This window comes from Paramormyrops kingsleyae, chromosome 3, assembly GCF_048594095.1.
Source record: "Paramormyrops kingsleyae isolate MSU_618 chromosome 3, PKINGS_0.4, whole genome shotgun sequence".
In the NCBI taxonomy this organism is placed as follows: domain Eukaryota; kingdom Metazoa; phylum Chordata; class Actinopteri; order Osteoglossiformes; family Mormyridae; genus Paramormyrops; species Paramormyrops kingsleyae.
The window spans coordinates 10,036,636-10,063,507 of NC_132799.1; the positions used below are offsets into that span (position 1 = coordinate 10,036,636).

Sequence of the window (26,872 nt, forward strand, 5' to 3'; positions counted from 1 at the left end):
TTTGACGCTTAACATATCAACTTTCCTCTTGCTGATTGGACAATGTTTTACTTGCGGCACGATGATGTTTCCTGGCAAGTGAAAGACGGTGGGAGGGGGGATTCGAATGGCAGGCATCGGTAACAGAGATGTGTCTGTCGAGTCTGATATAAATTAGTTAAAAATTGCAACAACAGAGAATCGGAAGTGGACTCGATGTCGGAGGCCTCGTAGGGGTATTCGAGTGGGTAGCGCCCATCTTTGTTTAAACAGTGTCCGTTTCTTTTAGTGCGAGCAATCTGATAAGGCCCAATTGGATGCGAGCAGAAAGAAGCGGCCGCCTCGGAGTTTAAGGTAGGGTGAGTGTCTCGGCGTATGCGAAGTAAGTGGAGCAGTATTGTTTTTGGCGTTGCATTTTCCGGGAGCCCCGTGTGAGCCCGGAAAAATGGTTATTTAGTTTAACAGCAATGAGTTTCAGAATATGTGTAACTAAACGTCGAGTCAAAATAAGTGGCTGTCAGGCCTAGCTAGCCTGTATCACTGATAGCATGGTAGCTAGCTTCCCAGCTATTTATTAAACATGCTAACCGTCTCACAGCCATTTAGAACAGTTACGTAAAACACGGTTAAAGTCATTCTGCATGTTCGTCTTCCTAATGATTTTGTAACTCAAGTACGTGGTGCTGTTTAAATGTATTTATTTATTATTTTCTGGGTAGTTAGGTGGTGTATTACCACGGAACGCTATTGATTGCGTGACTACATATCTAGCCTGTTATTGATAATCACCGTGGGTCGTTCATTTTGATGAAAAACACTGACATTTTCTGTACTGCGCACTGTATGCTGCATTGTCACTGTAGGCAGAAATGGAAGATGGTAGGCAGTTGGTTGGATGGAGGTTATTTATATAGATCAGCATAGCTCCTTATAGAAGAGATAGTAGCTGACTTAAAGCTCCACTGATTAAAAAAAATAACAAAAGCGTTCGCTGCTTTGTAATACTTTGTGCTGTCAAGCGACTACAACGATTCATATGGGAAAACGTGCCGTACTGTAGTTTTCTCCTTATTGACTGCATTAGACAGGCATTTGTATTGTTTCATTTTTTATATGTGAAGCTGGGAAATGTTCTACCGAGAGCCACATACAGGATTTCTCGAGCACTTCTCTTGAACCTTTTTAAAGGACTGCAATTTTATAAAGGATGGCACTATTACTTAATCAGACGTGTGTGTATATAACGTGGGCAAAATTGTAGGGCAGTTTTAAGGTAAAAGACTACTTGAAAGAAACAATAACACACATTTTTGTACCGATGATATGTTGCAGAATATTAGTAAATGAACTGAATGAACTAAGCAATGAGTGAACTGATCGCATGAAACCTTTCATTCAGATTTCAAATGTATATGCGATTGCTGACCAAATCTGGAATGGGGAGGGGACTTGGGCTGCTTTAAATTCATAACTTTGTGAATAGACTTCTAGGCTTACCCTACTAAACTGTGAAAATTCTACTTTAATATTTCACAGTAATCTAATTCATGTTCAGTTTGTTAAACTGCATTAATCCAATTGCATGGCTAACGTTTTCAGCGCTGAATACTGAGTAGTAAACTTACTGTGTTTCAAATATAATTCGTATATTTATTTTTTTGTAATGTCATAATATAAAATAATTTGGTTTAATTTTGCATATTTTTAAGAGGATACTTCCACCAGCAATGGTAACTAGGTCTTCAAAGTGTATGAAAATGATTTATCACCATGCAGACTAAAACCTTTATTGTGTTCAGGGAAAAATCCCAAGGTGACTTTTTCCTAATATTTTAGTGAAAATGGTCATAATTTTTCTTATCGATGTTCGTGCTGAATGCACATATTTCTAATTTTCATTGTAAGTTTTCAAAACGATGCTCTTTTATTGTAAAGGTTCTCCATGTTTTTTCACAAGCGAAGGTATTGTCAAGCTCAAAAAGTAAAAGAAAAAAATTGCCATTAAAATACAGTAGTATAAAGAAGTATAACTTTCTTGTGATATCCCTTTAATGCTTTGCAAATGTTTGTATTTTTAAATACAGCTCTCATGGTATGATACAACAAAGTGATAAACCTGTAGGTTTATAATGTATTATGTGTGAAAAGTAATTATAGCATGATGTTGAAATACTGGAATTTCTAAATTTATGAATTTATATTGTTCTGTTCTGTCCAGGGAATATGTAACAGAAATTACAATGACATCGAGATTTGGGAAAACTTACAGTCGAAAGGGTGGGGATGGAAATTCGAAATTCGACGAGGTCCTGTCCAACAAAAGGGCCACTCTCAGCACCAAATGGGGCGAAACAACTTTCAAGGCTCAGCTGGGCTCCAAGCGTCCGAATCTCAAGCCCAATTTGACAGATACCCCAAAGAAAGCCAGGCCCAGTGAGGAAGAAGATACCGAGGACCCTTTTGGTTTTGACAGCGATGATGAGTCCAAACCTGTGACCTCACGCAGTTTTCCTTCAGCCAAGCCTCCCCAAAGCAAACTGGTACCAGCTGAACCAGCTCGAGCAGAAAGGCCAGTGCTTCAGCAGGAGTACAACAGCCATGTAAATATATCCGATTCCTTTGACCCAGGTGTCCTGTCCTCTACTCAAAATGATAACAAGAATGCATACAGTGTTTCTGTGGACTTCAGCAGCAAGGTCTTCAACAACGCACCTACAGGTATGGACTTTCTACAATAGGTTTCGGGTAGAGAGGTTTCCCGACCGTTAAATAAGTTTCAACCTTTTGTTCCATAGTTGAACAGCTGTTTATTCTTTCCTAACAGTTGGATAATTTATTTCCCCCCCCCCCCCCAAATGATCAATTACAGTGAGCAATTCTAGCGTGTTGTCATTTACTTGCCTGGTTTCTGTTTGCTAAGTGCATGAGTATGTACATGCAAATGTGTATCTAATATAGATACAATATGTAACATGCATATACATCTACTGAAGTACAGTAGCTAGCTAAATTTGAAGAAATACAAGAAATTAAAAAATTCTAAAACCAAAAAATGTTCATTGCTCCCAACAGTAACATTGTATCTTTAGACAGGTGAACAAGTCAGTCAAGGTTTTGCAATGTTAAATGAATAAATGAATTTTACGTACATTTTATTTATTTTGTTTAATGAATTGCTCTTCAGGTGCGATGATGGCATTAAAGTTGTGCAAATATTTGTAGTAATGGATCGAGCTCCCTTCCTTTGTTTGACTGCTAAGGTGGAGGTGTCTGGCGGCATTTTCCGAGGCATCTTTGAGTTTATTGTATATTTTTGCTTGTTGTAGACTTACTATCGTTGGGATCTGGTGTGTGTACTTTGAAAGCAGTTGTCCAACATTTATTGCATTTTGAATATTTCTAAATCTAAAATGCATTGTTAATATTAGAGGTGGGCGATAAATCGATTTTATCGATTAATTCGAATTTACAGTTCAGGACGATGTGTTTTTATGAAAATCGATTTTATTACTTATTTTACACGCGAGCGCCAAAAGCGGAACTAATGCGACGCACCGTTCTTCATGGGTACATTAGCGCGGCGCACCCAGACACTGTAGCGGATTCACAAACAACATGGCAATTATTCGGTTTTGCGCCCAACAAAACAAATCCTCTTTACAAAGTCTGTTTAAAAACTGTTGCAACCAATGGAAGCAGCATGACAAATTTATTCCAGCACCTAAAGCAGAGGCACACAGCGGAGTGGGAGAAGTGCAGCTCCCAGTGAAATGAATACCCGCAGCACCAGCACAACATCCGAAGTTAAGCAAGCAACCATCCCTGACACGTTTTCGAACTGTGTGTCATATGATAATAATGGGGCACGGTGGAAGGCGATAACAGACGCTGTCGCGATGTATATTGCAAAAGACATGGTGCCCATACATACTGTGGAAAAGCAGGGATTCATTAACATGCTAAAAGTTTTTACAAGTTTCTAAAAGTGTTTACAATGGCGTGGTGTGCCATCTTACTTAAAAGCATCTTTTTTGGCTTGTCAGATTGCACTTTAAAGTAAAATAAATAAATAAAGTTTAAACTTGTTTTGAACCATTTATTTGTCATCTGTAGTTTGATTTTGAGTAGGGGAGGGGAAAATCGATTAAAATTGAAAATCGGATTTATTGTGAAAAAAAATCTGAGATTTTATTTTTAGGCCATATTGCCCAGCTCTAGTTAATTCTATTTCCAACCAAGTTCAAATCACCCCAAATACGTTTTTAAGGCATGACTGATTTTAGTATTATATTTAGTATTTATATTTTTATATTAAAACAGCTTGCTTTGCTCAATCAGAGGAAATATGTATCAAACATATGCATACTTACTGGAGACAAGTAAACTGAAGAACTGGAAAATGTTACAAATTAGTGTGTTTGCCCTTAGCTTTAATATTCCACCAACCTTTTGGCGGGTCCGGATTTTCTTAAGATTTTCAATCGTTCCTTTCTTGAATTTATAAAATCTTTTATGCTGTTGTTATTGTGCATCATTAGTAACTTAAGTCTTTGCAAAGATCAATAATTGGCATTTAGTAGTTTAGCATTTCTTAAACGTAATCAGTGATGTCATGTTGCTTGTTTTTCACTATTTTGTTAATTATACACAAACCTACAGATATATACATATATATCATTATTTTTGGAAGTTTGAAGAACAGATACTTCAAGTGAGCATATCCAGATCCACTATTTAGTTAGACAACAAGACATGCGAAGAATGTAAACACAAATAACACTGCTGTCGTGCCAAAATTTCCAAACAAAGTGACGTAGGCGGCAGTGGCATTTTAAGCCTAAGAACTTGGTCTTAAAGTGTGCAGCCTCTTCCGTAATAAGCTATGTGGCTACACTGAGTCGGTAATGTTCATGAGCTTGGATTTTATAAAACTAGTATTACTGTGGATGCATAATTAAATGCCAACAGTCTTACCTTTATGCCTTCTAAAATTAAATAGGAAATGAGCGTGAGAAATGGTGAGTCTGGTTAATGGCTTTAACGTAATTAGACGTATAACATTGTTGTATGGTTTATGCATTTTCCCCCCTCTTCTGCTGATTACAGAACAGCAATTTAATGTATCTGATGTTCTGGGGTAATGCAACCTAAAAAGACTGAGCAAATTAATTTACTGTAGCCTATAATATACTTACCTTGAGATTACAGACAAAGACTCCCATTTTTGCAGCCAGGTTTTTCATTTTCTTTCTCCCAAAGTGAAATAATTTTGGTATTGTCATTTCAATTTTACTGTTTGATTGTCAGCTGGTGTGTGTGTGTGTGTGTGTGTGCCCTGCAATGGGTTGGCGCCCCATCCTGGGTTGTTCCCTGCCATGAGCCCATAGCTTCCGGGATAGGCTCCGGACCCGCTGTGACCCTGAATGGGACAAGTGGTTTTAGAAAATGGATGGGTGTTTGATTATCTATGTGTCAATGCGATTTGGAAAAGGAACTCACTATAGTTGTATACAGGGCTGCACTGGCCATCTGGCTTGCTGGGATTCCCGTCGGTCAGCTGATGGGTATGTCGCTCAGTAAAACATATCACTCAGGAAAGCTTATCATGGGGTTTCCCCTGCTTGGCAAAATTTACTTTGAGACCTTGGAGAAGTCCAGGGCTGATTTTGAATCACAGTCCAACCCTACTTGCATATTATGTAAAACGTTGCCACTTTGCTGATACAGAGTATGGTGTGTCTATGGTTTTTATGGTGCTTTGTGGCACAAACCTTTTGGATCTTGATTCTCAATATCATGGGTTAGGGAGACCACAGGAGGTATTTTGATAGTAGGTTATACCGCTTGCTCTCCCAAGTCTCTATTCCCTGCAGCTGAGCGGCTTCTCAACATGCACCACACTTTGTCTGCTTCTGACAGTTTGGTATCTGGAAAGAATCATGTTCTTGCAGCCTGTTCTGCTGAAGTGTTTATATAAACCTATACTGGCTCTGTTATTGCAACTTCCATAACTCACCCTAACCTGGTGTAGATGTACTGAGGTTTTATTGAATTATGACAGATTTCACCGATGACTAAAATTTAATATATATAGTTCACTGTTATGAATAAAGGACATTTCTTTTTTTGGATAGTTTGTAGACATCTCAAGTATTAAATTTCTTCTTTTTCTTCCCTAAAGACAAGGCAGTGCACACATGGTCCTATGAAGGTACGGAGAAGCAAACCAACACATGGTACAAAAATGCTTCAGAAAAGGGGAAGAAAGCAGTGCTGCAGTCCCCTAGTTTAAAGATGGACACCAAGAACACTCTGGAGAGCTGGAACTCTGCAGGAGGTGATTTGAGGCCAGCCCTCCCTGGCATTGAGACTTTTAAAGGCAGTGACTCAATGTGGTTGACCAGTTATTGGCAGGAAGATGACAAAGGGCACGCTGAGGAAGAAGTGCCCTCTTATGTGGAGGGGAACACAAATAGCAATGAGTTCAGCCAGGAGGAAGTTGGCTTACCTGCAGGAAACTCAGAGTCTGAAGACCTCACCCAGTCTCTTCTCAGGCCCAACAACTGCCGAACGTATCGGCGGCCCAACAAATGTCAACAGGCAGCAGGTACGGGGAACGGCAGCGGTAACTTACCTCATGGCACGGGGGGCCAGGAGCTTCCAAAAGCCGGCTGCGGGACCGGCACGGCGGACGGCAAATCTGGTGCCAGGGGTCGGATGAGAGACTACACTGTGCTCCACCCATCCTGCCTGTCGGTGTGCAATGTCACCATCCAGGATGCTTTGGACCGGAGCATAGAGGAGTTCACTGCTGCTCCAGCTGACCTTGGGGAGGCAGGCAGGCTCAGGAAAAAAACAGAAATGGCCACGGCCAAACCTACCAGGTGACCTTTCCATATGCCACAATGACACATCTCTTGTGACGCTACTTTCCTTTTCCACAACAATGACACAAACCTACTTAACGTGCCGTCTACCAAAACAAACATTTTAGTAAGGCAAGAATATTAAGGATATCTTGCTATAACTCATGAGCTGCCTTTGGTGAAGGTGTCAACCGAAAAAAAAAAAAAGCATTGTAGAATCATGGAGAAGGTGTGGATGCTTTTGAGGGAGGTTAAGGTTTGGTAAACAGGCTTTTCTGTGGTCTCCTGTATTTAATCGTATGAAGGATACAGCAAATTTGCTCTTTGTTAGAGAGGAAGGAGACAGGGAGCAGTGATCATCTAAACCATTGTCGGTTTAGAAAATTAGAGAGCAGAATTGTTTTGTACCTTGTGTGGTACACCTTCCCAAAATATCCCGGGGATCCTATTGAAATCACCCCATTCGACCCCCCCCCCCCCCCCCCCACAGTGCTTGTGTCATGTGCATCTGTTAACTCTCTGAAGAACCAGGTTTTTAACTCATTTTGTTTTTAAATAAGTAATTGCATGGTCAGTTAATCCATGTTTTTATGGGATTTTAAGTTGATTTTTAGCAGGTTTTACATTTCTACTGAGTGAGGTTTTTAAATTTTTTAATTTTTACTGCAGTATAATTTCAGTTTGGTAAGGAATTGATAGCATTCTATAATCTTTAACCACTGAAATGTACTAGGGTTAACTATTGCTCTCAGCTTATAAGTCTGTCCCATGTTAATTACAGGTTCAGGCCCTCTCAAGCGAAATCCAAAAAAGAGAGCAAGCTGGAGTTCTTTGGATTCGAGGAGAATGAGGGCCAGGCGGTGGAAGGAGATCCTATGTCCTCTGGGAGCAGCAACTACAAGATCAAGTACTTTGGTTTTGACGACCTGAGCGAGAGCGAGAGCGACAGCGACGAGGACGACGAGGCCGCAGAGAAGAGGAAGGCGAAGAAGGCGAGGGCAGCAGCGGCGGCGGCGGCGGCGGCCGCCGGAGCATCCGGCGTAGCGGCGAGTGTGACCCTGTCAGCTGCTGTACACAGTCCACAGCCTGGTGATTCCCAGGCCTACCGGACAGGTCAGGCTGTGCTTTGGCTGCGTTGGCTACACCAGCACAGTTTGTGTTATGTAGCTTTTACTGTGTGTGTTTGCCTGTGAATCGTTCTTGATTTGGGGCATTTTCTGGCCCCAGGGCGCAATGCCTCATGGGGGGGAAAAGATCTGTGTTGTCATCAAGTTCTTTGGAAAGGGGAATAAAACTCTAATAAGGGTTACTTTTGCTACCTGGGGCCTTAATTGCAGCATTGATTAATCATTAACTGTGTCATACCTTCCAGATAATGTGGAATTCTTAGTTGACTCCTGCCCTGCTGCACTAGAGGCACCAAAGAAACCACAGGGAAAGCAGCTGGAGAAATCGAAAGACTGCCGGAGGATTTTCAGTGGCCCCAAAAAGGTACGGTTCATGTCGCCCCGAGATGTTTTCTGCGTTCCTTTTCACTGCATTACCTTGTTCTCAGCTGGCCCTGTGCTTTGGCAAGCTGTAGTGCTTAAACGAAATATTTCAAATGCATGAAATAAGCTGGCAAATAACAGTTGTATTTATAGCCATTTAAAAATGCGCTTGGGAAAGTTTAAAAAAAAATAAAATAAATAAAATACCACAATACCGTTCGCCGTTGGGCTGAGCAAAAACTTTTAAAGCATTGCAGTTTCAAGGCATTTTTAATCCCTGTGTATGCCTAGCTTTTTCAGCCAGGTGTTAGAGCTGCCCTTTGCTAAAATGCGGTCCGGGACCATGGGTGATTTGGCTCTTGCACCTCCTAATCTGTCACGGATTGTGCTTCTCCCATATGTTAAGCAGAATAAGAACAAGAAACATTACTGCCAAAGTCTCGCTTTGTTCTCCTAATGCACCTTATCAGCCTTTGAGCTATGAACAGGACGACGACAATTTATCACTTTTTTGTGATTTGTTGTTTCTCTAGGTAGATAATCCAGCTGTCCCAAATCTTAAAATGGCTAACCTCCATTTCATATAGGTTCCATAAATTTATATTTTGTATGTATACTAATGGAAGAAGAATGGATGAATGCTATATTTTATGGTGGTTTAACTTTGAAAATGATTAGACTGAATTTCCATTGCAGTAAGCATGTCTGTGTGATTCATGTTCTTGTGTGTAGGTAACACTGGCTTGTCTATTCATCCTCGTTGTAGTGACATTTATATTAGCTCTTTAGAGCTGGGAAGCTTTATTTCAGACTTACAGTAAATATCGTCGGAATATAGAATGAACTGGGGGAGGAGTGTAAACTGCCATCTTTCGCCATACTGCTTAATGCTACAATCTTGCATCTGATTATATTTTTAGACCTTTTGTGTTCATGATCATTGTGGTTGGCTGGTTTATTTTCTGTGGAAAATAACAAATGTTCTGAAATGAATCGTGATGTGAATTACAATCTTCACAGAAGATGAAAAGAACACGTCATGGTGGGCTTACTAGTTTTTCATTCCTTAAATTTCCTGAATTGTTTATTTTTTCTGAAACACTTGTTTTATATTTTCTTAATTGTTCAAATGCCATTGTGGTCTGGGCTTTTTCTTTGGCCAAGTTGTATTGTCACTTGTTTACAGGATTAAGTTAAATCCCAAATTGTTTCATGCTTTGTTCTGAGCTCAATCCTTGTTTTACTGTTTTGAATGATTTTTCAAAATTTAAGTTTATGGTGTATCCATTCCATTCCTTTGTGCTCTTTCACATAAACCAAATTAATATTCTATTTGTTTATGTAAAATGTGAATCTTTCACAGGCATAAAATTTCAAATGGTCACTTTAGGATGTTTTGTTCTGGCGAATTGTGATTGAAAGTTTTTCTTCTTCATTCCTGGCTCAGTCTGTCTAATGATTGTTGTTATTGTTGCTGTTCTTGTTATTAGTGTTATTCTAATAGTCTCGCCCTATTTGCATGAGTATGTATGTATACATGCACTGATGATGAAACAATCCCTTTAGCTGTGTTGTTAACGTATTCCAAAAATGAAGCAGTCTGTAGCTGATAATGTTAAAAAAGTATTTTGCAAATTTAATATCGAGTCTTGAGTCACTGTCAATCTTTCATCAGTACAAAAACTAGGGTATGCAATTTACATCAGGAAAATGATTCATCAGCATGCAAGGTTACCGATTGATTAATTGATTAATACCATGCTGCTCCAAAAAGAAGGTGCGGCCAAGTCATGCTGGAGCGGCCAAGTATGTTGCTAGCACAAGTGCTACCACTGGAAAAGTTTGTCTGGAGCCCTAATCAGACTGGGCAGATGGCTGGATGTTACTGATTTGTGCTTGGGTGAGGTGTGGCTCCCACCTTCCTCCAGAAGCATGTTTGGTGTCTCCTGCAGAAAGAGTGGAGAGACTGAAAGGCGTCACTGGTTAATGAATGTTTTAGGTTCCTTTAGTAATTGCTTTTTAAAATAACTGACCATCCATCCATATTTCGTCCAGTAATAAGGCCACAGAGGGTCAGATGGAGCCTGTCCTTTGTTGTTGTTTTTGGATGGTTGGTTGATTGGTTAGTTAGTTGTACATGGGTGACATATTGGCTTGGGGTGTAGAACTATCTTCACACCTTGGGGGTTATGCATTCAATTCCCATTTTTGGCATTCCATGTGGGGAGTTCTCACTGTTTCTGTGAGTTTACTGCGGTTACTCAGATTTCCCCTGAAAGTTCAAAAACAATGTTAGCTTAACTGACCTGTCTGTATTTCCACTGTGTGTTGTGTGTATGGCTGAGTGCCCTGTGATAGAGAAGTATCCCATCTAGAGAACCCCCCCACCTCATGCCCTGTGCATTAGGCTTCAGGCTTACCGTTACTCTGTAATAGATAAGCACTTATGCAGTTCTTGTTAATATTAACGATGAAAGACGGTGAATTCGTTTTCGCTGTTTTCAGTCTTTGTCTTATCAATTTATTTAAAATTTGACTGTTTGTATAACTATAACTTTCAGGTAAATCATCTGTTGGGGAATGTAGTTTACCTTGGTAAAGTAATGGACCGTTGGAAATTTACATACTAGAAATTTGTATATGAAGAGCAGCTATAATTGCCAAAGAGCATCCCTGTGAAATGATACTTGCTTAGCTGGATTTGTCAAACTTTTTTAACAAGTTGTTGGTTCAGATTTTTGTACTCAGGATGACCTTTGCATTAGAGGAGATGTAGTAGTTTCTTTTTCTACTAAAGCAATTAGGCAGTTAACCTTAGTCATTGCTTATCATTGAATAAGCTTTTTGGGTGCTCCCTGCTGTCTAATACTTTGTGTCCTTATATTATGAGGGTATTATTAGGGGTGTAAATCACAGCTTTCCTCACAATACAATATTGATTCCTTAAGCCAACAATTCGTATTTTTTTTTGATACCTCAGAAATTCCCACAATATAATACGATACGATTCAGTTTGATACTGGGGATTGCACTCAAAATGATGAAATTTCACACAATCCTTTACATTTCAATGGATTAAAAAAGGCAAATATAATTAGCATTTTATCATATTTTATTGGGAACTGTAAACAAAATCTAGTGTAGTCAAGTATGTCCCTTAAATCAAGCAAAATAAAGTGCAATAAGGTAAAAATAAAAACTTTGGATGGATGTAGATTCACATGGTGACTGATTTTTATTTTGAATCAAGTCTTCTCCAGAGAAATACAAAAGTGTAACAAAAAGTATAAAAGTATGTCCATAACCGTCATGACCTGCTCCTATGACCCTCTTGTGTGCTATGCCCCTCATTAACTTCGCGTGCAATCCTGATTGTTCCCAGCTGTTTCTTATTGTTTTGTCTAGTCCTGTGTATTTAAGTCCACATCAGTCTGTCGCCCAGATCTGTCATTGAAGTTTTCCCCGTGTTGCGTGCTGTGCTTGCAATAACCCCCCCCCACACGTTTGTTGGATTTCCGTCTGCCTGACCCTGATTCCTCGTTCCCTGCTCGCTCGCCCTACACTGGGATACAACAACAAGTAAAATAAAGTGCAATAAGGTCAAATAAAAAAAACATTGCATGGACAGACATATAGAATGAGGAAGATCAACATGACTGACTTCTGCAGTGAAACAAGTATGTCAGTATTCTCCTTTGAGAGGTTTTTTTTTTTTTTTTATTTTTAAATTAAATGGTCAACATGTTCAGGAGATGGTACGCTACGCTCAGAGCACACAATGTCACCTGCCGTATTACACGCAGGCTCTGAAGGTACGCCAACTTGCGAGCTACTTATAAATGACTAAATCAAAGTGATCTACCGACTATAAAAATGCAAAACATATATTTATATATAAAAATATTGAGTATTCTTGAGTAATATTATTTATTATTACTATTATTATTATTATCATTAATTTCCCTTTGGGATAAATAAAGTATTTTTGAATTGAACTGGGATTTTAGTTCCTTCACCTTTCTATTTCTCAGCTCCCTTTTCGGAGGGAAGTTAATGTCGTAGTTTTTATGAACAGTCCGAAAATGCCGCTCCACATTTCCCTTCTTCGGAATAGCAATGGTAGACTGACAGATGAGGCAAATGCACTTTGAATATGACATGGTGAAAAAAAAAGTCCTCCTCCCATTCTGTATTGAAGTGGTAGGTTTTTGGCTTCTTACTTGGTCCAGCTCCCCCATTCATTTTTATACCCTTTCTTAAGTTTATTAGAAATAAATTGGAGGCTAACTAGGCGACTCGGTAGCTTGCAGCAGCTGGCGCGGTTGAACGCGTCATCCATCCTCTATTTTTTATGCCATACGATCTACCCACACTACCTTTGCAATCGACCAGTAGATCGCAATCGACCTATTGGGCACCCCTGGTGTAGACAATGTATATGTCGGAGTGGGTCATGAAAACAATACTGGAACAGGCGAGAAAATAAAAACGCATGTATCGACATTTATGCGGTCACATCGATGCATCGGATCGTTTGCCGTTGAATCGATATAGCGATACAAATCGATGTATTGTTACGCCCCTAGGTATTATGTATGTTGGTGGACCTTCATGTCGCCTCTTTTGTTCTAGGACAGAGGTCTTCAACTCCGGTCCTGGAGAGCTACTATCCAGTAGGTTTTTTGTCCAACTTTGCTTCTGATGAGCCACACCTGCTCCTGGTATTTACCTGAGAACAGGTGTGGCTCATCAGAAGCCGGGTAGGATAGAAAACCTTCTGGACGGTAGCTCTCCAGGACCGGAGTTGGAGACCCCTGTTCTAGGATATATATTGCCTTGACAGCATTTGGCATTAGTTAATACAAACATATTGTTTCATTTATTTAAACTTAGTCAACCTGGCAGTCTGAGTATCTCAGAATTCTTGCTTTAAAATTTATATTTATACAGTTTCCAAATGTATGCTTGGGGCCTCCGATGGTTCTTATATCAGACTTGAGTTCAGTCCTCGTTGTGCTGCTCTAGCCGTCTGTTACGCAGGCCCTAAGAACAGGACTTGACTTGCTGGACGCCTGCAGTTTTACGGGTGAAATTGGGAAATCTGAGCGGCTTGACAACCTGTAAAGCAGCTTGTAGCTGATAGCATTGATGTGTTCACTGCTCATGAGTCTGCATGGGCACCAAGAGGTTACCTGTCATGGGTTATTTTTTTTGATTTATTAAATGTACAGATTATTAATATGGGGTGGAATTTAATTGCTAATGCAAATTGTAATTACCCCCTGGCATTTTTCTCCCAGTCACCTGCAAAAGCTGTTTATAATGCCAGACACTGGAACCAGCCTGAGCCTGAAGACACGCCTGCACCTTCGCTATCCCGATCCCAGACTGCCCCGGTAAGCAGTGCTCTCCAGCTGGATTTCTCTTCTCGGAGCCATACGTGGAATCCCTGTTATGGCCTAGCCGGCTCGGTCCGGTCCTCCCCACCTGTGAAGCTTGCCAAAGTTGCTTGGATGTTCACTAGATAAAAACACACACAGTACTAGAATGGATTTTTTTTTTAAGTTGCCATATATAAAATGCACACATTACTTAACACAGTAGTTTTGTGTGTTTATCTCAGGGCTGCACGATACATTATTTCTTCATCATCATCATCATCATCATCATCATCACAATGTGTGCATGTGCAGTAATCACATCGCCTTTGTTGGCAACACCATTATTATTAGTTCTGTTTGGCTATAGTTTATTTTTGTGTGATTTCATCTTTTTTGTTTTATAAATATCGCGATATTAATCGCAGATATTTCACAAATCATAGTGTGATATCACGATGTTGATATCTATCAAATTCAAAAGTATTCAGACTAGTAATTCTGTTTATGCTACATAAATACCAAATGTTAACATGTCATTTAAATAACATTTTGATCTGATTGTTTATTGTACTTTTTTAGTGTAATTAATGAGTTAATGTGTTTTTGCAGGCTATTTTGTCACAAGGAAGCACAGAATCAAACACCCGCAAGGATGACGGTGTCTTCAAAGCACCAGCTCCCCCCCCCAAAGTCATTAAGTCTGTCACCATCCCCACTGAGCCGTACCAAGACATTGTCACTGCACTGAAATGTAGAAAAGAGCACAAGGAGGTGAGAATTTGACTCAACTTATTTTCTGAAATGTGTGTGTCATATTAAGTGTTTCATATAGAATATATATATATATTTTTTAATTGACATGTATGAATATGGACGAGTTTCCTGTGCGAAACTTTGCTGATCAAACTAGCTTTGTGGGTAGCACTTTGTTGAGTAGAATACTGTACTGACATTTGTTTTGTGTGTATTTCCTTCCCAGCTGTACACTGTCGTCCAGCATGTTAAGCACTTCAACGACGTGGTGGAATTTGGGGAGAATCAAGAATTCACGGATGACTTTGAGTACTTGGAGACTGGCCTAAAAAGCGGCCAGCCTCTCAACACACGTTGCCTTAGGTATGGGTTTTACCCACAGTGCTCTGGGGCCGGGGGGGGGGGGGGGGAACTCAGATTCACACTCTGACCGGTTTTTCTGTCTGCTGATATGCAGTATAATCAGCCTGGCCACCAGATGTGCCATGCCCAGCTTCCGGATGCACTTGCGAGCAAGAGGGAAGGTCGCCCAGGTCTTCAAAACTCTGAATGATGCTCCGCAGCATCCGGTAAGGTGGAGGAACTACATGGAGATAAACTTCGTTCTGTTGTTGATTGTCAGGTCACAGTGTGTTACCATGAAATGCTCCACTCTGACATTATAAGCATTGATATTCTTAATTCCACTTATGTAACCTCCTGTATTTATGTTCATTTTGGTTTATTTTGCTTAGATTTTGGTGATTCTGCTGCTAATGTCTTTCTCCTTGTTTATCTCTCAGAATCTTGCCCTCTGTACGGCTTCTTTAATGTACATCCTCAGCCGAGATCGACTCAACATGGACCTCGACAGGGCCAGTCTGGACCTCATGATCCGACTTCTGGAGCTTGAGCAAGACGACACAGCTGATAACCAGCTGACTGCTAAGGAGATGGGCAAAGTGAAGGAGAAGATTCGAAAACTCTGCGAGACCGTCCACAACAAGCACCTCGATCTTGAGAATATCACGGTCAGCTCATGGGCTTCTCCCCTATACCTCATTCCTGTATTCATCTTGTCTTGTAATCCTAGCCCATGATATTTTTTATGTGTATATATATATATTGTGTGTGTGTGTGTGTGTGTGTGTAAAATATGTGTATAGACTTATGTTTTATTAATTTAAAAACAGTTATTCACCTATTTACTGGGGTAGTATTCTTTTTTTTCCCATCATAATTCAGCGTAAATGAATTCCCTAGACTTAAATAAAATTAGTGGTGATCTTGGAGTCCTTTTTAAAATGCACATTAAGCTTTACTTCTCCTCAATGATTAAACCGTCTGTATAGAGTCATGTTATATATGTTTGTGTATAATTTTATGAAAATACAACATTTTGTCCCCACTGCACTTGTTGATTCATGCGTTAGATAGTTTGATGCCAGTAACGTTGTTTAGATACTTTAACATTATCAAAATGTCTGCTATTGTGCTTTTGTTACAGACGGGACATTTAGCCATGGAGACTTTATTGTCCCTGACCTCAAAGAGGGCAGGTGATTGGTTCAAAGAGGAGCTGCGCTTGCTTGGAGGCCTGGACCATATTGTAGACAAAGGTAGAGTATGTCCGTGGGCTTCCTTCGTGGTTTGTTTCTTCTACATCAGTGTTTCCAAACCTGATCCTCAGGGACCTGCAGACACTGTCCCGGTTTTTGCTCCCTCCTACCGAAAGCTGAGGGGGAGCAAAAACACATGGATCAGCTGCGGGTCCTGGTGAACTAGGTTGGGAAACGCTGTTCTAAATTCAACCGTCGTCACATTTGGGGGATCAGTCAATAGTGAATCTTGTTTTGCATATAGTTAAGTGTGGTTTTTTTTTTCTTTCTCTAATAACTTCACTCTCACCACTAGTATTTTGCTTTGTTTAGTCTAAAGTCAGGGGATTAACTGGGCTGCTGGAAGCCAGGAGTGCCTTGTAAAATGAGTGATTTCATAATCCTGCTCTGAGTGATGCACTGTGGTTAAGTGTAATGACTGGAAAATGCTGTTGGGGGCCCGTATGACTGTAAGTGCCCTTTAATAGTAGTACAGAGGTAAATCTGTCTCTCTTTCTCCTTCAGTGAAAGAGTGTGTTGAAAACCTAAGTGAAGAAGATGACAAGGAGAACCTGGGTGCATCTTTATGGGGAGCTGAGAGGTGTCTCCGAGTGCTTGAAAGTGTAAATGCTATTTTATTTTTAAAGTGGCTAAAATTGAATCCGAGGCAGGATAAGTGCCTCTGAGTTTTTAGGTCTCTTTGAATTTCTGCATATAAAGCTTAGCTCTGCAAGTTTTGGAACAAAATACTTAAGCAAAGGAGTATTTATAATATTTCAATGCAACTTAAGTGCCTGTTCAGCAATGGTTTGTAATTTATACATGTTTGTTTTAGGTCTGATCATAATCCTATGAGATAAAATACCTTAAAGAGCTGCCTGTTCCTGAATTTATGAGTGTATGCTTATTTTAAATGTTATGTGGTAACCTGGATACTTCCTTGAGGTTATTTCTGGTGTAGGTTGTATTCAGAATTTGAGCAATTGGATTTCTTTAAGCGTATGTCTTTGTTTGTTACAGGTGACTGTGCACAACCCAGAGAACCAGAACTACTTGATAGCTTACAAGGAATCTCAGCTCATTGTCTCTTCTGCCAGGTAATCCCTCTCCCTTAATTTCCTTGCAGTTTTATATGTTAGTTTCTGCCATTTTCCCTCTATAAAAAAAACTAGCGACACTAAGCTCTCGAAATCGTGTTAAATATATCTCTTCCTGTCTCGACGCAAAGTCCCCTCCAACTGTTAACTTTGTCAGCGTGCCTGTAAGCAGTTATGTAACCGTGCTCTTCCCCGGCTCCTCCGTCGCCGCCCCCAGGGGCCTGCGGCACTGCGAGGCCATGATCCAGCGCTATAGCTGCCAGGTGGACTCAGCGCCGCGCCGAGCGCTTTGCCGCTTCAGCAGCGTAGGCAAGGCCGTGGAGGACTGCATGAGGGCCATCATTGGGGTTTTGCTCAACCTCACCCATGACAACGGTACCGTCACCCGCACTGTCCCCCCCCCGGCTGGGGCGAGCCGGTCTTTCCATTATGTGTTTGAATATTTAGTAGATAGTAACTTCAGCGAATACCAACTCGGAATACTTTTGTCATTTTTTTTTTTTCATTCCTCCAAAATATTCTTGTGGATCCTTTATATACTTTAATATTCAGATTAGGATTTTGACATTCTGGTCCTTCAGTTCGGCCTTGTAAAAATAGGAACGTTTTGGTTCATTGTACCACTGAAAGGTAAACTTCTAAAGCCTGGATACATTTCCAAGTATCTTGCTATCTGCCTTTTTACTCATTTTCCTAAATCTGCTTAATCTTCCCATTTTTCCTTCAGCCGCTATGATCCTAGAAGGCCAGCCTTGTGCTGGGACCATAAATTCTTAAGTATAGCTCGGGCTTTTTGGGATAAGCCTGCAGTCTGCTTGGCCATTAATGAGTCTCCAATTTTCAACTTCTTTAAATTCTGCCTTTGCATTAATTTAAGCTTGTTAATAGAAGCAGGGAAAATGTGTTTTGTTTTGCAAATGCTTTTCTACAGTTGGTCTCTTCTCTCTCCAGAATGGGGAAGCACCAAAACTGGGGAGCAGGAAGGCCTCATCATAACAGCCTTGAACTGCGTGTTGCGGGTCCCTCAGTATCTACCTCAGGAGCAGAGATTCGATATCAGAGTACTGGTGAGCAAAGCGTCCTTCCTAAGCTTCTCTCTTACTGACCTGTGTCTGTTACAATGAGCTTGTCAACTCAATGGTTCACTTAACCACATTTTGGTCCTTTTTGCAGGGCCTGGGTCTGCTGATCAACCTAGTGGAGTATAGTGCCAGAAACCGGCACTGCTTGGTGGAGATGGAGGTGGACACTGTACCCTTCGATTCCATCTGCGTGGGAGAAGGGGAGGAGTTGAAGACGGAGGGCTCCTTTACTGCCATTTCGTCCTTGGTTCAGGTACATGTCCAAGATTGTGGAGGCTAGCATCTTTTGCATGAGATTAGCGGAAATCGATGACCTTATTAATAGGCTAAATTAGCTAGGTTTTACTTCAGCATATAATGAGTGTAAGTACAGCGTTCCACATGGACACTAAAGACATCCACAAGGTGTTCAGTGTACCACGATGGTCTGCTTATCTGTGTGTCGCTCTCTGCAGCTTTTTCTCCAGCGAGAGCGGGCAGCGTTGCTGGCCGAGACCGAGACGGACGACTTCATCAGCGACGCACCTAAACCGCAGCCGGATCAAAGCGGCGAATGGCAGGAAACTTCTGGAGAGATCCAATGGGTCGCCTCTGAGAACAATGACAAGGCTGATAACAAGGAAAAGAAAGAGGAGGAAGAAGAGGAGCTGGACCTGAACAAAGGTAATGCAGTGTCAGCTTCATCAAAGCCCCGTATATCTGAATGCCAGCCGTTACTTCGTTTTGTGTAATTTTGATAGCCGCACATTTTTTCTGCATGTGCACCTTATTAGGTGCTCAGGTGAAGCATCTGATCATCGGTCTGTCACATATTATTCCTTCTTCCCTTCTCTCTGGTGATGTTCTTTGTTGTGTCTCAAAGCAAGTCTCTGAATAAGGATTGGATCCGAATTTTGTTGGTTACTGGTATTACTGGAACCCCACCCTGGATGCCTTCCTCAGTGTAAAAAAACAAAAAACCCAAAGCAGTTTTCAACCAGGCGATCTTTCATATCATCGGCTTTTCCTTATTTGTGTTGTCAGTGTGTCTCTCATCACCCCCTTTTTGCCAGTCTGCTCCTTCACGTCTTTCTCTCTGCAATTTCAGCTCTCCAGCATGCTGGGAAGCATATGGAGGACAGTATTGTGGCTTCATACACTGCACTACTGCTGGGCTGCCTCTGCCAGGAGAGTCCTGTAAGTCACCAGGCCTCCCAGCCTCACCCATTAGTACCGCTACAGTTAGGCAAAGTCTGCTTTCATTCACTTGGAACTTTTATATATAAGCATATAATCCAGACTGTAGAAGTACAACATTTTAATTCTTGTTCTCTGTTAATATATTGGATCAATAGGTTATGTTATAGTACTTTTAGTTACATTTTGTAATTTTTAAATGTGATTTCAGAACAGTATGTCTTCAGAAATGCAACCTTGAAAGTACAACTCCATAATAATGTGGGTGATTTGTCAAAATTACTTCCCATCCCTTTAAATACAAAAATTGAAACTGGCTGAGATGTTGCCTGGTAACAATAATGAGCCGCTCAGTTGGATGCTGGTTTGAAATTTGAAATTGAAAGTCATCATTTGAAAAAATAGTGATTCTTTGATATTGTGACCCATAGATATGCCTGGGTTTCTATTTCAATGTGAAGGTTGCTCCGTTTGTGTTGCAGCAGCATATTCGGTGCAGCGCTAATGTAAACCGCATGGTCTTGCGTTGATGAGTTGTTACAGACATTTTGAATTTACCACATAGGTACCATCTAGGCGGAAGTGTGCGATATTTAAGATTTATTCATTTATTTATTTATTGCCAAGACACTCAACATGAATATAGAACCTTCCTTTTTGTGTCTTTCAGATGAATGTGACTGCTGTGAGGGACATTTTACCAAAAGGAGATTTCTCAATAATGACAGAAATGCTCAAGAAGTTCTTGAATTTCATGAATCTTACAGTAAGTATGTCTTGTATTGTTTGCAAGTGTAGTCTTTGTCAGTTCTGCCGTTTCTCTAACAATCTCTGTTGCCCCCCCTATAGTGTGCTGTGGGCACGACAGGGCAGAAGTCCATCTCCCGGGTTATTGACTATCTTGAACACTGTTAGCAGCTTGGTCCCTTTGCCCGTGTCAGCATCACTTGCCTGTGGTAGATGGTAACAGGGAAGAACCACCAGATAGGTCAGCACCCATTTATCATCGGCGAAATTTCAAGGACTTTAAAATTAAATAATCTGTAACTGATCATTTTTATTTCAGCTTTTTACCTGTATTTTTTCTGAGTTTCAGAAACCAACTCGGTGTATAAAGTTTTTCAAAATTCCGTGGCTCAGCAGGGGGATGGGATCTGTATGTAGTGAAATGTTTACATTTTTTAATCTCTCTGAACTCTCCTGTAATTTAGGTGCAAATCCTACTATCCCCTGAAATAATTTATTGTTTTGTTATGAAGCAGTAATTATCAGCTAATTTCAATTGTGAAAGGTTTTAAGCTTATACATATAAACTATTAAAAACAAGCAGGATTTTTTTTCCCAGTACTGTTAAAGCTTTTGTCCCCATCGCGTAAATGTAGATCAGGAATTTCTGAATGGGTAAATGTTTGATATTTAATTTGTTTTATCTTGAGAGAAGGTTGAGTAATATTTCCGTTTGATGCTGATCTTTGTGAACTCTGCATATGCTGGTAAATAAACTGTTCCATTGAAGCTTCATCTATTTGCACAGGGAAACAAATCTAGCATTCAAGGTGTCATTAGTGATATGTTGCAGTACACGCCAGAAGCTATTTTAATGTTCTTTTTGCCTTTTTGTTCTCCCTCTCTGATTAGTTGTTTAAATACCAGTAAAGTTGTAATGCTAGGATTAAGTAAACCCTATGAAACCAGTGTCACCTTTATATGGACCATTTTCATAGGGACACATTTCCATATGATGATCTCAGTGAGGTAATAAAAACTTAGACTATGTGGAACATTCATGCAAGAATTCCCATTTCTGATTGGTCCCTTTTCCGAGACTTGTGTTTTGGCAATACAGTTGAATGAGTTGGATCAACTTTTTAGCGTTTCAGAGTTGACTGGGGAAAAAAAAGAATGTTTGTCATTTTGTACTGTTTGAAGAGAATGTCTTTACAAACCTGGACATTAACACTAGCTAGCATGATCTGAAGTCCGACCAGCTGTTAGCTGCCTCACATTGGTTGCGTATAGTTGGGAGACCGGATGCGTCATCGTCTCTGTTGCTCGTTATGTCAGCAGCAGAATACATGCTAGTCATTTATGGAAAGCATCTTGCCAGAATCAATGTTCTTGGTTCAGGCCAAAGAGGGATTCACCGTTGTGAATTATGTGACTAGTTGAACATTCACTTTTTGTCCCGGAATTAAAATGCTGAACCGTTAAGTAAGTGTTACTCATCAGTTAAAGGTGAGAGGTTGAGGCTGTTTTAGGTTGTTCTGATTTCTCGTCAAAGATCAAAACATTTCTAAAATTAAATATATGAACGGTGCAAGGAAAGACTATTATCCCACCCCTCCGTTACACCTAACCTGCTGTTGTGGAGCTTTTTATCATTATGATGACCTTCAATATGAAGAACTCTTTCATTTTAAATTCATTTAAGAATTTTTATATTTATAAATGTAATTCTGCTCAGTCACTGTCTTTTATGGCATAGCATTAGTTTTTAATCTCACTAGTTCATAATGTAAGACCAAACAGAACTGTTGGTTAGTGAGGGTCCTCAGGCCACTCAGACTCTGTTCAAATCTTTGGCGGGTTCTTTATTTTTCTTTCTATTTTGTATGTTGTGTCTTTCCAGCCTTATGTTTCTGCAGTGCAGAGGCCTTGTCCGTACCCCAATTTTCAGATTTAGCAGTAGTGTATACATACCTACTAATATATTGCCAGAACCGCTACCCAGAATGAGAGGAACACACAAGTTCCCTCTGTCTCGCACCCCAAGTTGACCTCTGTAAGCTAAGCGTACAAGCAGTTTACTTAGAGTATGATTTCAATATGAATGGAAAGCAAATTGTTGTACATATATATGTAAATATTGGTTATTGGGAATTAGAATTGTAGAATACTTTTCTGAATCCAATCCTATTTTTATTTTTTTACAGTATTTCTCATTTATTTGACAAAGTATAAAGTCAACTGCAGGACAAAGTTTGTACCAGTTTCAAGAATGTTATGTGTAAATAATTTTAACTTCAATAAAAATTGCTACTTTCGGTATACTTTTTTTCTCTTTGTAGCCCTTTTTCCGTGTATGGGAGTGTATTTTTGATAGCATGTCTTTCTGCCTAGCTGCCAAAGTGGAGAAGTTACAATAAAATTATTTGAAAAGGACGAAGCTGCTGTGTCATTTCTGGTACTGTGGTCGGCACCTTATTTAACTGTACAGTAGTATTTGGCTTCATAATGGTATTTCTGTGTCATTCACCTGTCATTTTTATTAAATGAAACAAGGGTTATTCTATCTTGTAATTCGTAGTATAGATGCTAAAATGCTTTATAGTGTGTAAAGATTCTTGTGCCCTTCACTTGTATGAATGAGTATTTCACTTTATTGGGATTAGTGTGCTATACACCAAGGAGATGACGGTGTACTGTTATGTCATTTTAAAGATCATTTTATGAATGATATTGGCAGACAGTTACAAATCAACATTTTTAAAAGTCATTATTGCATTACTGCTGTTCAGTCGAATAGCACGATTGTGCCCTTAGGTGTCCGCTGGGAGTCATCACTCTGGGAGTCATCACTCTGGGAGTCATCACTCTGGGAGTCATCACTCTGGGAGTCATCACTCTGGGAGTCATCACACTGGGAATCATCACTCTGGGAGTCATCCCACTAGGAGTCATCCCTATGGTCTTTTTCTCACTGGTATGTGCTACTGCTTGCCTTGATGTAGAGTACATCTGTTATGTTTAGGTTTGTAGGTTTGTTTCCCTAAGCTCATGTGCTGGAGAATGTTCAGAATCTAACCTTCTGCTTTAGTCTGGTTAACTCATCCTTAAATATCCTTAAATATTTTTCTTATTTTGATTTTAAGTGGTGCTCAACCCTTAATTCCTTAATCTGGCTGGTTCATGTCCCAGGAACAGCACTAGCACAATTTTCCTTTTTGTAAAATTAAAAAAAAACTTATGATAAAGATGTAAACATGCATTGCATGTTCTTCAGTCTCTTTTGTCATCATTTTTCATACTGCCCAATTTATGTTTCTTGACTATAACATCTTTGAACAGTTCTCTGTGAAATGTCTTTGATCCAAAGATTCCATGTCCACTGTATACATGGTTGGACAATGAAACTGAAACCCTGGACAATAGTGTTTGAGTTTGGCCACCTGGCCGCACATATATAAGGATACAATCTTCACACATTCCATCCGTAAGAGCAGAGTATGAAGGTTGAATTAGCAGAGCAATAGCACAGCTGTACATAAAATATCGCAATCCACACAACATTATGGGAGACTCGTCTTGATTTACGCTGTTTCTACAGACCATCTATAGTGCGACAGCGCATAATAAACCCTGAAAGTTTCAGAGGTTCTCCCACGCTTGGAACCATCTCCAAGCAGGTGTGTATTCTCAAGGACCATTTTATCGAAGACGATCTTCCATGGTGCCATTTATAAAATTTGCTTATCAGAAACAGAGCACAGTTATACAGATGATAGAGAAGAAACGTTCATTTGCGTCTTTTTTTTAATGGCTGTTTCTCCTGAGATATAGAGTTATCATTAGTGTATTTTAAAATAATCAGCTGCACAAAAACCAGTATCTATGGTGAGTTGTAAGAAATGAGAAATAATGTTACACTAAAACTACTCGTTTTGAGATTATCCATAATTATGCATCTGTGATTTATAAAGGATTGTTTATGCATGTTAAAGAATCAGTATCTTTGTATGTCCCTTAATTAACTTCCCTAGCTAACATTGATCTCCCGTTATCCAAATACCCAAGCCGATTGCAATCCATTTCTCTCTCATCTGTTCTTGAATGTTTTGTCCTGCCTGTAGTCTCACAGCTCTAGGGTTATGGGGTTTGAATTCCACCTCTTACTCTGTGCGTATTTCTGCCTCTTTCCTCGTAGTCCAAAAGCTTTTTTTTTTCTTCCTTTCCCCCAATACTGAACATAGAATACAGAACCTGTGTGTTTTGTCATTCAGATGCAGGTGCTTGCTTAGATTCATATTCTACTCAATGGAACTGGTGACTCTAAATTGGCCAGTGTTCAGTCTGTGATGCACTAATATCCAATCCCCGTTCTGGTTCTCAAGGCATCTTCGGTTCCAGACTCGCTATGATCCAGTACTAGATACTATTGGAAAATGGATGCGTGGATTCTCTCTATGCCACTGTAAACCACAGAAAGCTGTACCAGTAAGATAATTCAATTTAAAAATCAGTAATGCCAAAGGCACTCTTCTACATTTAATCCAGTTACCTAAATTCTATTTTCTGTGCCATTTTGAATGATGAACTGGTGTACAAAAATGTTTTACAGCGAAAGGCATTCAATGCATGTTTTGTTGAGTATTATTAGAACTATTCACATAGTTGGAATGTACAGCCGGTGATATTGAGTCCTGATTAAATTGTATTAGATGCTGTGCTCTACTTTACTTAGAGTTCCCAAACACATTTCCTTGCAATAATAATGAGCACTGTATTACTTGAAGAGTCTAATGAATACTATTATATGCATTTTAGATATTATGTTAATTATTTAAGTATTATTACTGGTAAAAAACTTTCATTGTCCAAATATATCCAGATAGTGTTGAAAGATGCATGAATGTGGAATTAATTTTCATGAATATACAAAAATGTGTTGCGGTGGCACTTTAAAAATTAGCCGGTGAATATTTGCATTAACATTCATTAGATGACAGGGTCATTTCTGCCAGCTAAATTTAAAACTAGAATAATGGCTATAATTAGAAACAATTTAAAGAAGTGGGATAAAGACTGGTAATGTAACTTTGTAAAAGAAGAACGATACATTCTAACAGATGATGATGAATTCGACAATACTAGACTGCACCACAGCGAAAGACAAAAGGTTCTGGAAAATGAAAAAGATGATTAAAAAATGGGTTGATGGAGTAGAAGACAGGAATAACATCATTCCCATTACGTGGATTTCTTTTTCCTAGTTGCTACTGTTAAATCATAATCCAATCCTGGTCCCAGGGTTGAGTTTAAAAAATGTACAAGAATGTATCAGAGGTTTCAATGGCAAGTTCTGAACACAATTTAGCAGCATTCATTATTCAGAATAATCAAGGCCATTTATCATTACTGAAGGTGCTTTAAAAAGCTGTTTTTTTACAAACATCAGAGAGGAAAATTTACTGCTAAATACATAAAATAAAAACAACAGTATGTAAATTACAGAACTATTAACATGATGCTTTATATAAATTAACTTAGGGTTTGCATACTAGTGCAGTAAATACACAGAAAGCAGGGTTGGGGCCATTCCGGAATGCATTGATCAATTCCAGTCCAAATCAGGAAATGGAACTGGAGCTGGGATTGGAAAAAAAACTACGGGGAACAGAATTGGAGTTGAATTTGAATTTCAGGGAGATTTAAGTTTCAACTCCAGTTCCATTTCCTGATTTGGACTGGAATTGATCAATGCATTCCAGAATGGCCCCAACCCTGATAGAAAGTCCATCCATCCATTTTCTGTAGCCACTTATCCTCTTCACTGTCACAGTGGGTCTTAGGGCACCACAGGCTGTACTCACACCAACAGGCAGTCTGCTAACTCCAATGAACCACAGCATGGTTTTGGACTGCGGGGGGAAGCCGCAGTTCACCAGAGGAAACCCCACAAAAGTGAAGCCATGGTAGAGACTCGAACCCTGATCCCAGAGGTGGGAGGCACATGCTAACCATTGTACCACCCTGCCAAATGTAAAGTATGTAAAGCTTTAATTATCACATACACATAATCCTATTTAGTACAATGTGCAGTGAAATGTATTACCTGGCCCCAGACTGTGAATACATATTTTTTCTATACACTTAACATTCAATACATAAATGTATTAAACACAGTGATAAATATTCTTAAAAAGGCATAAAACTTCATAGCCATGTTTATTATGCATCATGAATGTTCTATGAAGTTCTCATTTATAATGCACTATAAATGCCATCATAATGCCTTATAATCGCCTATACTGGCCAGGTGGTGTTAGCATAAAGCTCGTCATGCACTTAGTTAAGGATATCTGCTAAGTGTTGGTGTACAGCAGTGGAGAGGCCTGCTAAAGTGTGCTTAACCAGCTGTGCAAATAAAGGCCCCGAGCAGTGACATCGCAGCTAGAAGGGGGGTTGGCATGGAGTCAGTAACCTCCCGTATGATTGCCCAGTAAGGCCTGCTTTGAGCAATCTAAGTGTATGTTTGTATTGGTGTTGATAACATTTGCTGGTCTGATTACCCGCAGGAGGACCGGGTGTCACTGAATGCCCACATACAGTTTGCAAAAATACTATCAAGCATCAGTCCTTTATCTGATCTGCATGCTACAGACACTCACATTAGCCTAAAATTGTCGTGTAGATTTATAATACTAGCTATAGATATTGTTTTTGTAGCCAAAGTAATTGTACTGGACGCTAG

The 26,872-nt window shown here is 39.8% G+C and overlaps 1 protein-coding gene across 5 annotated transcripts; it reads left to right on the forward strand.

Annotated features, from left to right (window-relative positions):
• The first annotated feature begins 40 nt into the window (after positions 1-40).
• On the forward strand, positions 41-23,389 carry LOC111859485 (wings apart-like protein homolog). 5 transcript variants are annotated; one of them, XR_011989469.1, is made up of 21 exons: positions 42-333; positions 2,198-2,697; positions 6,161-6,863; positions 7,627-7,958; positions 8,218-8,336; positions 13,636-13,731; positions 14,326-14,487; positions 14,696-14,832; positions 14,927-15,038; positions 15,252-15,479; positions 15,956-16,067; positions 16,572-16,669; positions 17,067-17,143; positions 17,361-17,518; positions 18,095-18,210; positions 18,317-18,478; positions 18,681-18,888; positions 19,313-19,401; positions 20,072-20,167; positions 20,251-20,389; positions 22,920-23,389. XR_011989469.1 is itself a non-coding variant. In XM_072709582.1 (20 exons), exons 2-20 carry the CDS (start codon positions 2,220-2,222, stop codon positions 20,314-20,316), a joined length of 3,549 nt encoding a protein of 1,182 aa, XP_072565683.1. In that variant the 5' UTR covers positions 41-361; positions 2,198-2,219; the 3' UTR covers positions 20,317-22,563. The 5 variants fall into 5 exon arrangements, 3 of the variants coding, with proteins under 3 accessions (XP_072565683.1, XP_072565684.1, XP_072565682.1); XR_011989468.1 differs by lacking the exon at positions 22,920-23,389 and adding an exon at positions 20,498-22,563; XM_072709582.1 differs by lacking the exon at positions 22,920-23,389 and having other exon boundaries at positions 41-361; positions 20,251-22,563.
• The last annotated feature ends 3,483 nt before the right edge of the window (positions 23,390-26,872 follow it).